This window comes from Grammomys surdaster, unplaced genomic scaffold, assembly GCF_004785775.1.
Source record: "Grammomys surdaster isolate TR1022 unplaced genomic scaffold, NIH_TR_1.0 126109, whole genome shotgun sequence".
NCBI lineage: Eukaryota > Metazoa > Chordata > Mammalia > Rodentia > Muridae > Grammomys > Grammomys surdaster.
Window position 1 is genome coordinate 1,151,048 of NW_021620917.1, and position 14,856 is coordinate 1,165,903.

At 44.7% G+C, this 14,856-nt stretch overlaps 1 protein-coding gene across 1 annotated transcript in view; it reads left to right on the top strand.

The window, feature by feature from the left end:
- Baiap2l1 (BAI1 associated protein 2 like 1) overlaps nt 1-14,856 on the top strand; it is a 92,347-nt gene that overhangs the window by 34,155 nt on the left and 43,336 nt on the right. The window contains exon 3 of the mRNA XM_028756108.1: nt 3,595-3,681. Within this exon, the coding sequence (XP_028611941.1) occupies nt 3,595-3,681 (87 nt within the window). The remainder of the gene's footprint in view (nt 1-3,594; nt 3,682-14,856) is intronic.

Consider the following 14,856-nt stretch of genomic DNA (forward strand, 5'->3'; position numbering starts at 1 on the left):
TTAGCAGAATAGGAATCCAGTGAAACGGTTTTAAGAAAAAAATTATCGCCGGGCAGTGGTGGCGTATGCCTTTAATCCCAGCACTTGGGAGGGCAGAGGCAGGCGGATTTCTGAGTTCGAGGCCAGCCTGGTCTACAGACTGAGTTCCAGGACAGCCAGGGCTACACAGAGAAACCCTGTCTCGAAAAAACAAAACAAAAAAAACAGCAACAACAAAAACTTATCAGTGGGGCATAGTGCCCCACTTGATCAGTGGGGCACTTGAATGCCCGGGGCAGGTGGAGCTCTACGAGTTCCAAGGCAGCCTGGTCTACATAGTGTGTTCCAGGACAGCCCGAGCTTCATATGAGACCCTGTCTCAAAAACAAGCAAAAAATTTTCCAGTAGAGGTATGTAAATAGACAACTCTAACTTGAGGAGAAGATTAAACACTCACCAAAATAGAATTCGTAGGTTTCCTTAAACAGTAAGAAATAGAAACTCTCACAAAGTGGGGCAAAGTTATCAAAATACTATTTTATGTTTTATTGGTTCTGGATAACTTGTTTGCCCCCACCCCCCCCCCTTCTCCCTCTTGCTCTGGGCCCTGCTTGATCCAGCCCAACTTGTGTAGTTTTAAAGTTAATTTAGCTTTATTATAAAATCAAAGCTGTTTTGAAATACTGAGGTTACATGGTTTTAAATATAAGTCAACAGTTACTTTTCAAAAGTCTCACTTTAGTGTGGGTGTAAACCAGACATTTTAACGATTGTGTAATCCTGACAGCAACTCTCCCACCGGTGTGCTCTTCAGATTATCAGCACTTTACAATTTAAACCTTTTACTCCAACACCATCTATTGAGTTGACATTTTGCTGGCAGCACACTTGCTTTTAGGTGGAGTTGCTTTTTCTTCAGTTCCAGCTAAAGCACTATGATTTAGAGCTGAGGAAGTGAAGTACCTCAGCGGGAGATGTGTACACTGCGGCTGACTCACACTGACCTTGGGGACAGTCTGAAATGTCTCCACTCCCTTTAGCAAAAGGAGCTGATAACATCCCTTCCCTTGTCTTAACAATGCTGGGTAGATAGCCAAGTAAAGACCTGAAAAGCCTATATAAATGCTGTCTGCAATTGTTAAGTATCATGTAAATTCCCCAGTCTTCTAAAACACTAGGAGACCAGAACATTGCGTGTCTTAAACTTACATGCCGATACAGTAAATGCTGAAATCAATGAAATTACAGTGGCAGGAATTTGGCCTGTAATACCGTCAGCTACACCTATACATGACAAATCTTTTTCTATACTTCTGCTAGAAGGTCCACCCTCGAGGTATGGTGATGTAGCTCAGTGGTGGAGTACTTACTGAGCATGAGGGGAAAATACAAATAGGTGGAGGCGTGGCTCAGCAGTTGGGAGCACTTGCTGGTTGTGCAGAGGACCAACCTGATTTCATTCCCAGCACTGTCAGACAGCTCACGGCTACATAGAGCTCCAGCTTCAGTGGGTCTAATGTCCTCTTCTGGCTTCTGAGGGCTCCTGTATATACATGATTTGTTTGCACACAGGCATACGCATACATATGATTTTTATCTTAAGTAAGAAAAGCAGAGCCTGGAAGATGGCTTAGTGAGAAAAGTGCTTATCCCAAGTGTGAGAACCTGAGTTTGCTCTTCAGTACCCATGTAAAGATGTCAGGGCTGGGGCACAAGCTTATGATTCCAACACTGAAGAGCTAGAGACAGGCAGATCACTGGGGCTCACAGCTCAGGCAGGCTAGCCTACCTGGTGAGCTCCGGGCCAATGGGAGACCCTGTCTCAAAGGAGACGGAGGTGACCGTGATGGCTCCCAAGGTTGTCTTCTCTCTTTCACATATGCATTCATGAGTACATGTAGACACATACATGCAATAAATAAATAACCTATTTCTTAGCCTGGCCTGGTGGCAGAGGTTTGTAATCCCAGCTACTTGGGAGGCTGAAGCCAGAAGAATTACAAAGCCAAGGCTAGCCTAGAAAAACTTAGTTGAGACTCTGTCTCAAAATGAAAAGTAAAATAAAAACACTGAGGATGTAACTCATTAGTAAAGCACCTACCTAGCTTTGGGTTTCACGTCCAGTGCAGGGGGACACTTTAAAAACTGGAAGGAAACAGCTTGTGCAAGTCTGACTGCTCTGTGGGCAAAGAGGAGGGGCCAGAAGCCCCTTTACTTCCAAGCTCCTGTGCTCTCTAGAGCTCCAGGAAAACTGGTTTCTGTGTCTGAGTTTAGAGAAGGGTGGAGATTTTTCCTCCAAAATCACATGGCTTTGGCTGGGTCTTGTTGAAACGCTTGCTTTTCATGCACCATTCTCAAGCTTACCTGCCTGTATGGCAGAAGCCAGGCTGCTGTTTGTCCATCCCATGCTGACTATTAGAGAACTTCACAGAGTGGACAGCCTTCATCTCCACAGGGGTGCAGACATTGTCCAAGTACCTTCAGGGTCGGTTTAAAGGAGACATGGTTTTTAAATTTTTAATTTAGTTATTTTAAAGTGTGTGTGTGTGTGTGTGTGTGTGTGTAAGGGTGCCCACGAGGCTGGAGACATTGGCTGCCCTGGAGCTTAAGTTACAGAGATTGTGAGCCTCTTAACATGGGTGCTGGGAGCCAAACCTGGGTCCTCTGCAAGAGTAAGGTGCAGCCTTACTGCTGAGCCAGCTCTCCACTGAAAAATATTTTTTTAATTACAGAAATATATATTTTAGGATGATGAGAACCTAGCTTCTGTTGTAATAAAACCTTTGCTTGTTTCTGCTGGAAGGAAAAGGAAAGAGAACATTCAGTTTTTATTTTAAGTAAGTTTGTAATTTTCAGAATGCTAATGTATTTTAAACTTCATAGATTTTTTTTTTTTTTACCTCAGTAACAAATATGTTGGTTGGCTGTGACTCAGATTGTCTTTTTGTGGTGATTGGGATATAGTGCATGCTAGGCAAGCAGTCTGCACTGAGAGCTATGCCCTCAGCCCCTCACCACGGTGAGTCTAGGCAAGTATTCTTCATATCCTCAGCCTGTTTATTTTTATTTTGAGATAGAGTCCCTCCAAGCTCCCCTGACTGACCTTGAACTCACTCTGTAGACATGGCTTTTTTTTTTTTTTTTTGGTTGTTTGTTTTTTGAGACGATGTTTCTCTGTGTAGCCCTTGCTGTCCTGGAACTTGGTCTGTAGACCAGGCTTGCCGTGAACTCAGAAATCTGCCTGCTTCTACCTCTGCCTCTGGAGTGCTGACATCAAAGGCATGTGCTAGCCGCTACCACTCAGCTCTCTTTTTTTAATAGAAAAATTAAATGTGCTTTCATGATACAGGTTCCTAGGCCACAACACCCAATATTCCTTGAGTAATGACATGGCCGACCTGTAGTCCCAAAATGTATCTGCTCCCAGTGACAATTTGATATCAGGGACACATGGTCTGGAAAATGGCATCAGAAGCAGGCAGGGCCTTGTGAATGTCACTGAAACAGTCTGGTCTAGAACTTCCTGTAGCCAGCGGCACACTGGGATGTTGAACCTGTCTCACTCCCTCCTTTCCTTGTCTGAGTAATGATTTTATGTATCACATTCCTGTCTAGCTATGATCCTGGCAGGAAAAGCCTACTACGATGGAGTGGCCAAGATTGGTGAGATTGCCACGGGGTCTCCTGTGTCAACGGAGCTAGGTGAGCTGACCATCCATTTCTACAAATCCTAACCTGCTGTCCAGGAAGCTCATAAGAGTGTGTCAGGTGGCTCATATAGGAACACAAAAGGGACTAGTTGGGCACTGCAGTTTGAGTTCACCTTGGCACATGAAAATGGAGAGGTTTTTGGAAGGAGACTGGAACTCAGGGGCAAGGTGGAGGCCCCTTCTCTGGCCTCTTAGGAGCTCTTCTCCTGCCTCTGCTGCCTGGGTTCTGGCCTGTCACCTCAGATCCCTGAAGTTCCAGCTTGGAGAACTGTGACCTACATCTTGCACCAAGGTGGGTGAGACAGGCCAAGTTCTCGTGGTGACTCACCTTGTGGAAAATGACTCCTTGACTCCTTCTGCTGTGCCCTTGGCCCCCACTGCTTCCACACTTGCCTTTGGTTGTGATTTTTCCGGTTTTGCTGGTATGAATGGATCCCCTGTGCAGGCAAGGAGGATAGCCACACCCTGGGCAGCCCCTGGGACAGCCAAGAGAAGCTGGACTTCTATTTACAGAGCTCTACCACTGCGCTGTGGTCATCTCCTGCAGGGCAGGGCCACTTTGCTAATAGACCACATGCCACTCTCATCTTTAAAGCTTGTAGACTGTGTTTTATTGTGTGGACGCTAAGAATTCTGCTTTAAGGATCCGGAAAACACAGTGAAGAGTGAGTGTGTGTTTAAAGAGTGACATGTCCGTCTCTACTCTGTGTCCAGTCATCTGAGAAACTCACTGACCACGTTCAAAGGCTGGAACTAGCTAGAGGCTTGATGCTGGTGGCAGGATGTGGGGCAGGCTGGGTTCATCTTCTCTGGCTGCTTTATGCCTAAAACGTTGGTGACGCAATAGACAAAAGACACAGTGTACATCTGCAGTGATGTATGAGGACTAGCAACACTGCCGTGTTTAATGGGATCGATCACATGTGGTTTTTGAAACCCCCATCTCATGCTCTGGCGGGGGTCTGTGACTTCCCAGTGTCATGGCAACCAGTTGCAGCTCTGAAGCAACATCAGTTTAATGACATGCAGCCAGCCTTAAATAGCCGATAGTAATATTCTAGACATTTAGGGTTCTGGAAGCAGCTAAGCTGATAACAGGGTTCCAAAAATAAGATTTAATTAAGAAGAAACATCCCATTGTGCCAGGCGTGGGGGGGAAAGGTCTGACCCTCTCATTAACACATATGGCACTCTGACTCACCGCCATTCAGCTCTCTGTTTTAATGTTTTATGGATCTTGCCACTGTTTAAATAAGACTTCTGTTCCACACCTTACTTTATTCAGCTGCAAGTCCATAACAGTGAACCAACTATTTCCACAGCAACAGTGTTGTTATAAACACCGCCCTGACACTCCAGTTTCAGTGCAGAGGGAGTGAAGTGAAGCTCCTTCCAAGTTTCACTTTGTTTCCAGTTGCTTATGTCCACTGTCTCAGAGGTTTTTACACATTTACTTACTAGTTAGTTTTTTTTTTTTTTTACCCATTTACAGCATTTTCTCTAGGTTAAAAAATTCACCTCAGTAATGCTTGTTTTGGGAGACTTAATAATAACTTCCTTTGACTTGCTTAGTTTTTCTTTTGGTACTGTTTAAAATACCTTACTATATCTACCTAAATTCCCACATGGAAGAATAGCAGTCAAGTCACATATTTTTAAAAAGTAGAAGAGGAAGAAGGAGGGGAAAGAAGGGCTGGGGAAATGTAAGTACTTGGCACACAAGCATGAGGACCCGAGTTCAGATCCCTAGCCCTCATGTAAAAGCAGAGTGTGGCAGCACATGCCTACAGTCTTATCACCAGAGAGGCAGAGACAGGAGGCCCTGGGCCTTGGTGATCAGATAATCTCCCTAAATAAGTAAACTCCAGATTCAGTGAGAGACACTGTCTCAAAAATAAGGTGGAAGAGTGAGTTCCAGGACAACCAGGACTACACAGGGAAACCCTGTCTCGAAAAACCCCCCAAAAAAAGAGGTGAAAAAGCTAGTTTATTAATAAAGACACATGACATCAACCTCTGACCTCCACAGACATACACACATGTTCACAGGTACCTGTATACACCTCTTCTCCAAAAGAGAAAAAAAGAAAAAAACAAAGGTAGATTGTGTTTCCTTCCTTTTCCAATACTTTGTGTGGCTTTGGATACTGGTACTCATAACCTTATGAGACATAAAGTTTATTTAAGACTGTCTCGGTTTGGCTTCTAGTCCTGTGATAAAACACCATGACCAAAAAGCAGCTTGGGGAGGAAAGAATGTACTTTGCTTACACTTCCATATCAAGTTCATTATCAAAGGCAGTCAGGGCAGGAACTCAAACAAAGCAGGAACCTGGAGGCAGTAGCTGATGCAGAGCTGCTTACTGGCTTGTTCCTCATGGCTTGCTCAGCCTGATTTCTTATAGCACCCAGGACCACCAGCCCAGAGATGACACCACCTGCAGTGAGCTGGGCCATCCCACATTAATTATCAGTGAAGAAAATGTACCACGGGCTTGCCCACAGGCCAACCTAGTTGGGGCATTTTCTTAATTGAAGTTCCTTCCTTCTAGATAACTCTAGCCTGTACCAGGTTGACATAAAACTAGCCAGCACAAAGAGACACAAAGACATCGTGGTGACACATACTTGTAATCCCAACCCCTTGGAAGCTAAAGCAGAAGGATCTCAAGGTCAGCCTGGGCCATATAGTCAGGCTGCAGGAAGACTTGGGCTGCTAAAATGGCTTAGACGTAAACATGCTTGCTGCTGGCTGACAACCTGAGTTCAGTTCCAGGGACCCATTTGGTAGAAGGCGAGAACTGACTCCTTAAAAGTTGTCTTCTGACCTCCACATGTGTCCTATGGTCTGCACACACATTAATGTATTATTAGAAACCTTTAAATGAAGGACTGTGGTACAGCTTAGGGGTACACTATTTGGCTAGCACACAGAGCCCTGAGCTCTATCCCCACACAATATAACTGCAGTAAGACCATGAATCATTTCCAGTTTTTCATTCAGTGTGTCTTTTGAATCTGTTGGTGAAGATGGAGTGGATTTTTAGCTATAGATAGTTTCCATCTGCTGCTGTGTGGATAATTTAGTATGCTTTTGCTTAAACATAACAAAATGTCCTGTGATTTAAGCAATAGGCATCATTTATTGTTACATGTAAGGCCTGCTGAGTCAGTCCTCAGCAAGGAGTCAGACTCCATCTCTTCATACACATTTCCTCATGTCACCAAGATAACCACCGGCCTGATGACCACATTTATCTCCTCATTGTCTCCAAATACAGGAAGTAAAATGTCTTCCCAGGTGTGTCCTGTTATAAAGGAGGAACCCTTGCCCAGAAGTTCCCGCACACATCCCTCTATGCTCCATACCCCAGGTTAGGTCACACTCGCTCATGCCTGGCTGCCAGAAAAGATTCCTTGTTGTGGTCAGTCAAGGACTGCAGAGGAGAGGCACAGCTGTTAGGACGCAGCCCTGGTTCAGGCATCTCTGGCATTAATGAGCTGGTTTCAGTGGTTTGGGGTGAAGGGCGGGACATTACACAAATGTTCCCTGGAGACATTTGTGGTGCGTCTGCATTTTGCATGTGTCTCTCATTGGAGTGGCTTCCCCACCCCCACATGGGCTGGTATGCATTTGCCCAGTATTTGTATACATTAGGCCTTGTCACCTGTTCCCGCAGGCAGGCTCGTTGCACTTTTTTCCAGAAGACTGCAGCTGTCCCTCCCCGCCAGTCCTGTTTAGAGGCAAGATCTAAGCACAAAGGAAGCAGCACTGGGGACTTTTTGTTTCTTCCGCCCACTGAGTTTTATTGCTCACCTTTGATATCTGTGATCATGGACTCCAGGGCATTTCTCCTGGGCCTGCTTCCTCTCCTCTGCTCAGCAGCTGCTTTCTGTGTGATTCCTGCAGCCTTGTGTTGGAAACTAAGGGACTAGAGAAAAATTAAAAACATCTTCTGAAGGCTATGACTGTGTACAGCGCCTACCCTCCCCATGTACCTGTACGGTCTCTTCTAGTGAGACACTGCCCACTTTTGTCTAGCCCACTTTTTCCAATAAGAAATATAAGACTGTCTCCCTCACTCTGTAGAATAGCCCATCCTAAATACTTGCTGTGATCTGGGCCCATGCCCAGCATTTCACACATACATAGTTACAAGTAGTTCTCACTGTAGGCCCCTGTGGTGGGCATAGGTGCCTTCCATCTCTCACAGGCAAGGTGACTTGTCTCAGCTCACTCAGTTAGTCGGTAGTCTGACTTCAGAATCTGAGTTCTTGACCTTTGAACTGTCACTGAGGCAAGGGGGAGAGGGAGAGCCAGCCAGCCAAGAAGCCACTGAAGCCTCAGTCATAGTGGCCTTTTCAGAAAGGGGATGATCCCAGCACTCAGAGCCTGAGTTCAAGGTTAGCCTGGGCAACACAGTCACACCTTAACTGAGAAAGGAAAGAAGGGGCTGGCAAGATGCACTTACCATCAAGCCCGGGGACCTGAGGTTGCTCCCTGGAACCCACATGGTGGGAAGAGAGAACCAGTTTCTGGAAATTGTCTTTTGACCACCACATGCATACACACCATGAAAAGTAGTGCCCATATTCCAACCTCCCATATGTTTATGTAATTTTAAAATTAAAAAGAGAAAGAAAGTTATTAAAGTTGATATCAGTGATAGAGCAGGCCTGTCCAGTATATTTAATGGTGATCTGTTCCCCTTGAAGATGATGGTTTCCCTCAAATGTGTCTGTTTAACAGCAGGAATCAAGAAGTTAGTGATATGAAAATAACAGATAAATCACACAAACACACATGCATGCACACAGTGTCTTTTACTGTCCACCCAAATTTGGGTCTCTTTAAATCCTCCCTGAGAATGTATGGGGTTGCTTCTCTCCTCCCCTTCCCCAACCTGAGGTCCACACTCATTCCATTCATTCCTGGGCAGAGGTTTTCAGAGTGATCTATAGGTGCCTTGTTCCCTTAGGGGTGGCTGCTAGGCTTAAGAACAAACAGTAATTACCTCCTTTGCAGAGGGAAGTGATAACCCACCTCAATGGAGACCACAAAAAGTCACTCTCCCTAGACACAGACTTTGTAGCCAAACAAGACAAAGCAAGATCTGAGAAGCCTAAGCTCCCATGGAGGTGGGCATGTCTTCATTCCATCCAGCTCTAGCCCAGGAAAGAGCCCAGGCTACTGTTTGCCATCCTGAGACAGGCTGCCTGTCACTGGAGAGAGCTCCATAGAGGTGGTGGTGTGGGTTTGCTGGGTGCAACAGAGCTTGCAACACTTGGCCTTTAGGAGTGGGTTGGGCGAGCTTAAAGGAGGTGAAGGTCATGCTGTGTAGGTTGTTTGAAGAGGAAGTGAGATAATGTGCCTCCCAGCTTCTAAACTATCAAAGAGAGAAAGACGCCCCTAGTCCCCACTTCACTTCACCTACAGGTTGGAAATTAGCAGCTACTGCCAGTGTTCTTCCTAGACATTCTTTTCATTCATAAAGTAGGCAATGTGGGTTTGTAAGAACAAGCATTTTTCCACAATGATGCTTGTTTTTTCTTGAGTTACTCATTCCATTCTTTCTATCATTTCTTTGGTTTGTTTGTTTCATTTCCCGTTTTTTTTCTTTCTTCTATTGTTCTTTTTCTAATTTCGTAGCTGGCACAATTAAAATGTCCATTTTAAATGTGTTAATTGCTTCACATGGTAATAATACTAGAACAATAACTGCAAATTGAAACCTAGCAGTCATCTTAATATTCAGTGGAGAAAATTGTAATTGTTGTGGGTCCTTTAAAAAAGGTTGGCTGAGTTGGGCAGTGGTGGCACACAATTTTAATTCCAGCGCCTAGGGAGGCAGAGACAGGTGAATCTCTGAGTTCAAGGCCAGCCTGGTCTACAGAGCAAGTTCCAGGACAGCCAGGGTTACACAGAGAAACCCTGTCTTGAAATGCAAAACAAGGGAGCTGGTGAGATGGCTCAGCGGTTGAGAGCACTGACTGCTCTTCCGGAGGTCCTGAGTTTAATTCCCAGCGACCACATGGTCGCTCACAATCACCTGTGGGGGTGTCTGAAGACAGCTACAGTGTACTTACATATAATAAATAAATAATAAAAACCTTTGGGACCGAGTGATCGGAGCAGAACGAGTGGGAGAAGGGAATGGGGGGGGAACCCTTAAAAACAGAAGTTTGGGCTGGGAATGAAGCTTGGTGGTAGAGTCTTTGCCTAGCATGCAATTCTAGGTTCCATCCCCTACACTGCAACAGGGGGAAAGTGTGTTAGAATTCTCATATTATGGAGGTATGACCAGACACTTATAATCATTTGGGAGGCCAAGAGGACAGCATCACCATGCATGTGCACACACGTGAGGCTGGGAAAGATTAAAATAGAAAAGAAGTGAACAACAATAGCCTAATGGAATTGATAAGGCGTAGCCCACTGAGCAGTTGTCCTGCTCACGTTCCGCAGATTCTGCATATGCAACCGCAGGAACTAGAAGGGGCCCAGATTTATTGGCATAATTGAAGGAAGTGGTTGTGATGAAAGGACGAAGATGTTTCTGAGAAAATGATGCCAGCAAAATCCCTTCACATGAAAGGAATTCCTCAAGACATCTTGCAACACCACAACCACAAAGGCTAGAGGTGTGAAATACAGTCTTGACCTCTGTCCAGATTACTAGCACAGAGCTGCTGACCTTTGACTCCTGGGACTCCTGGTATCTGGAGGGATAAGTCTGTATGCTGAGGAACTGACTGACAACCTGGGCACCTGAGGCTCAGGATGGGGCTGTTTGCCCGGGAGTGAGTAAACCAGTCATGGCTTTTCGATGCTTCTGTAAGGACTGGGTTGAGGGGAGCTCTAGATAGGTGGATACACACTGGTTCCTGGAGCACAGTGCACAGGGAGAGAATGGAAGCCTGTCGCCATGCCTCCAGATTCTAGTATCCCTCCAGAGTCTGTCCATCTTCCCTCCCTCCCTCCCTCCCTCCCTTCCTTCCTTCCTTCCTTCCTTCCTTCCTTCCTTCCTTCCTTCCTTCCTTCCTTTTTTCCTTCTTTCCTTCCTTCCTTCATTCCTTCCTTCCTATCTTTCTTCCTTACTTTCTTTTTGTTTGTTTGTTTGTTTTGGTTTTTTGAGACAGTTTCTTTGTATGTACCCTTGGCTGTCCTAGAACTCAGATTTGTAGACCAGGCTGCCCTCGAATTCAGAGATCCACACACCTGTGCCTCTAGAGCACTAGGATTAAAGGCGTGTGCCGCCACCGCCCAGTCAGGACTCCCTTCTAATGAACCAGTAATGTTTACCTATTCTGAGAGTTTCCCATAGGGAAACCCATAAAAGACAAGGTAAGAAACCTAGTTTACAGCTGACAGGTGGAAGTGAGGGGTGATCTATTTAATATCAGATGTGAACAGGAACGACCTTGGGAGACTGAGCTCTTAGCCAGTGGAATCTATCACTGTCTTCAGATAGAGTCAGAATTGAATTCGAGCCCCACCCCCAGTTGTCATCCAGTGCAGACTGCTTTCTGGGTATGTGTGAACATAGTAACCAAGCATTCTGTGTTTCAAACATCGAGAGGAATTTGAGTTTGCTTTTTCCTACCCTGCCCCCTACATTGGGAATTACACCCAGAGCTCTGTATGTGTCAGGCAAGTGCTCTACCGCTGAGCTACAGTCTCCATCTTTCTCATACATTTCTAAGCAGATACAAACTTAGAAAGGATGGGACAGTTTGTTAAAGCACAGAAAGATGTTCTAGGTCCGTATCTAAAGGTATATGAAAACCACCAAGCACTGTTGAGATTATTCTTGAGAAACTGCTCTTGTTTGATTTGAGACAGGGTCACATTCTGTAACCCGAGTATGTGCCACCATGCCTGATTTACCCTAAAGCATCTTTGAAAAGAGAAGTCAACTGATGTGGTGGAACCCACCACCTAAGTTCTCAGAGACCGAGGCAGGAGGATCACAAGTTTAAAGACCACAAATTTAAGCCCAGCCTGGGCACCTGCCTATAATCCCAGCACTTCAGTGAGTTGTGGGGCTGTTGGAGGAGTAGGAAGATCATACACTCGAGATCATTCTTAGATATATAATGAGTCTTCAGGCCAGCTTGGAACACATGAAACTTGGTCTCAAAAAAAAAAAGCAATTTATAATATCATGCAGATAAACATAAGTGATCCTGTCAGAGGCTTGATAGGAAAAACTTTTTTACTGAGTGTCGGGGCTTAACAGACATTAACAACATAACCCCAACAACCACAGCACCCTAAGGAACTCAGTCCTTAATCACTTGGTCTTGTTGGGATTCATAGACTCAGAGCTCTGTAGTGCTATCAACAGGGTTCAGCAGGTAAAATGGTCTAATCCACTGTGTTTAACTGTTAAATAACCCACAGGGCCAAATTCATGGCCACAGGCAGCCAGGGTGTGACCTATAGTCACACACATAAAACTCTGCCGTGTCCACAGCTCAAGCTGGCAGCATGCTGACCTCCAGCACAGAGAGCGGAAGCTCTGCATAAGGAGGCTGGCGGGCTTGGCTCTAAGCAAGCAGCACTTACTATTTTAAACTTAGGAAGTACTGAAAAAGTTGAAAGAGAAAACAGAAAATGGCCAGGAGATAATGTTTTAGAAAAATATTTCAAAGAGCTGCTGAATCACTTTTTTGATCATTTAAGCAGAAAAAAAAAGTTTGCTTGCATTTATTTATTTAAAAAAACAAGCCGGATTTCTGAGTTTGAGGCCAGCCTGGTCTACAGAGTGAGTTCCAGGACAGCCAGGGCTACACAGAGAAACCCTGTCTCAAAAAATCAAAACAAACAAACAACAGCCTTCTGGGAATCTATAAACTTGCTTTGATTTTTTTTGGTATCTTACCATTATATAAGTTTAGGCAGTGTTATTTTGTTCCAATTTAATAAGCTGTTTCATTATTTTGAATTATATATTTAATTTCTTTTTACATTTTATTTATTTGTGCGCTTGTGTATATGTGTGTGTCTGTGTACATGATGGTGCTGGTATGGAAACAGAGGTCAACCTGAGTCAGTTCTCTCCTTCCACAAGGTACATTACAGAGGTGTCAGGTTGGTGGCAGACACCTTTACCCACCAGACCAGCTCCCCAGACTCCAGACTAGCATCTTCAGTTGAAAACAAAATAATTCTTTCTGTACCCTAAAAACCTATCTGTTTCCTCCCTTCCTCTCACTTTCCCTTTCTTTCTTTACTTTCGAGTCAGTCTCCTGTAGCCCCCCCCACCCCCACACTAACCCTCAAGCTCACAGTCTGAATGTTCTGATTGCTGGAAGTACAGGCATGAACCACTGTGCCAGTTTGCTTTCTCTTACTGATTGCAGATCGACAGTCTTTAGTAAGGACAGAAAAGGGTATGAAGGAATATTTTAAAGGAAATCTGCAAGGGTAGGAATATGGCTCAGGGTGAAATGCTTGCCAAGCAAGTGTGAGGGCCTGAGTGCAGATTCCAGCATCTGTATAAAAGCCCTGGCATTGGAGAATGCGGAGAGCGGGTAAAGACAGAAGGGTCTTGGGGCCTACTAGCCAGTAAGCTCCTGGTTCAGTGAAAGACCTTTCTCAAAAAATGGAGCTGGGTGTGGTGGCACAGACCTTTAATCCTAGTACTCAGGAAACAGAAATGGATCTCTGTGAGTTCAAGGCCATCCTGGTCTCCATAGTGGGTTCCAGGCCAGCCAGAGCTACATAGTGAGACCTGACTCAATAATAATGCAGAGAGTGATAGAGGAAGACATTCAGCACCAACCTCTGGCCTCCATGCACACATTTGTACACGCACAGAAGCGTACTGATTACAGAAGTGTGGTTAGTACATTCCTATGATGTAAATAAAACAAAAGAATTCAAAGCAGTCAGTGAGCAAGGAAGGCAGAGCCAGATCAGTTAAGTCCAGTCCAAGTCATGTGATCATTAGTTACACAGTTAAGGCTCCTTTTAAGATTTCCCACAGAAAATAAGCAGTGGAGTGTTCATTGGTTTTCCTGACAGTTCCGGTCACATGCCAGGCAGTGTCGTAGCACGGAATATACGGAATATACGTTGACTCTGCAGTCCTTGTGACAACCCTATGAGATGTATGTTAGTAACATCATATCCCTTTCACAGAGGTGGAAGTAGGTTCAAAGAGAGTCACTTGTCCCTGTAACCTAGCTGTTCATTGACTAGATTTGGGCTATGTGTCCTGTGGTGCCAATTTAATTTTCTACACATAAAAAGATTCGTTTTCTTCTGACGTGCCTTCTTTATATGGCAGTCAGATTATCCTGCTATCATCACTCAGCAAAATAAAAGCTAGTGTTAAACACGCAGGCACCATAGGGCTAGAAACGGGCTCAGAAGTGAGTGAAGTCTGCATTTTCTGTTTTTCTCAGATACTGTTTCATATTAGGCATATTGTATCTACTTTGGAACAATCTACAACATGACCACTTCTTTTAGCACGTGTGTCACACACGCACACATATGTGTATTGGAAGCCCGAATTCAACTTCAGTATTCAGGTTCAGGCAGTGTTCCCCTGGAGAATTTTTTTTCCTTTTTGAGACAGGCTAGACTGGCTGGTCACTGAACCCTAGGGTTCTAACTGTCTCCATCTCCCCAGTGCTGGGATTACAAGCACATGCCACCATTACCACACCCGGCTTTTTATATAGGTGCTTGGGTGTTGAACTCAGGTCCTTATGCTTGTATGACGGAGCCATCTTGTCAGCCTCTTGTCCTAGCTTTTAGGAAAAAATCATTCCCTTTCTAATTTATGTAATGGGGTTGGGGGCACAACACATGTACCATGGCAGGTGATCGGAGGCAGGGGAATAGTTGATTCACACCTTCCCACATGGGTCTAGATCATTGAACTTGGGTTGTCAGAAGGCTTTATCCACTGAGCCATCTCATCAGCCCTATAATTTTTTCATTAGATGATTACAGTTTAGAACTCGGAAGAAAAAAAAACCCAAGAGTTTTTCCTGGAATCCTTTTGCCCTCACAAGTGACTTTATCTCTGTTTTTCAGTGTCTATACACAATATGTCTGTTTAGAGCAGGAAAGATCTTACCTGGAGCAATTGTAGAGAAAAATAGTTTAGAAATATGTAACTTACAAGCATCAATGCTTGTTTTACAGCTA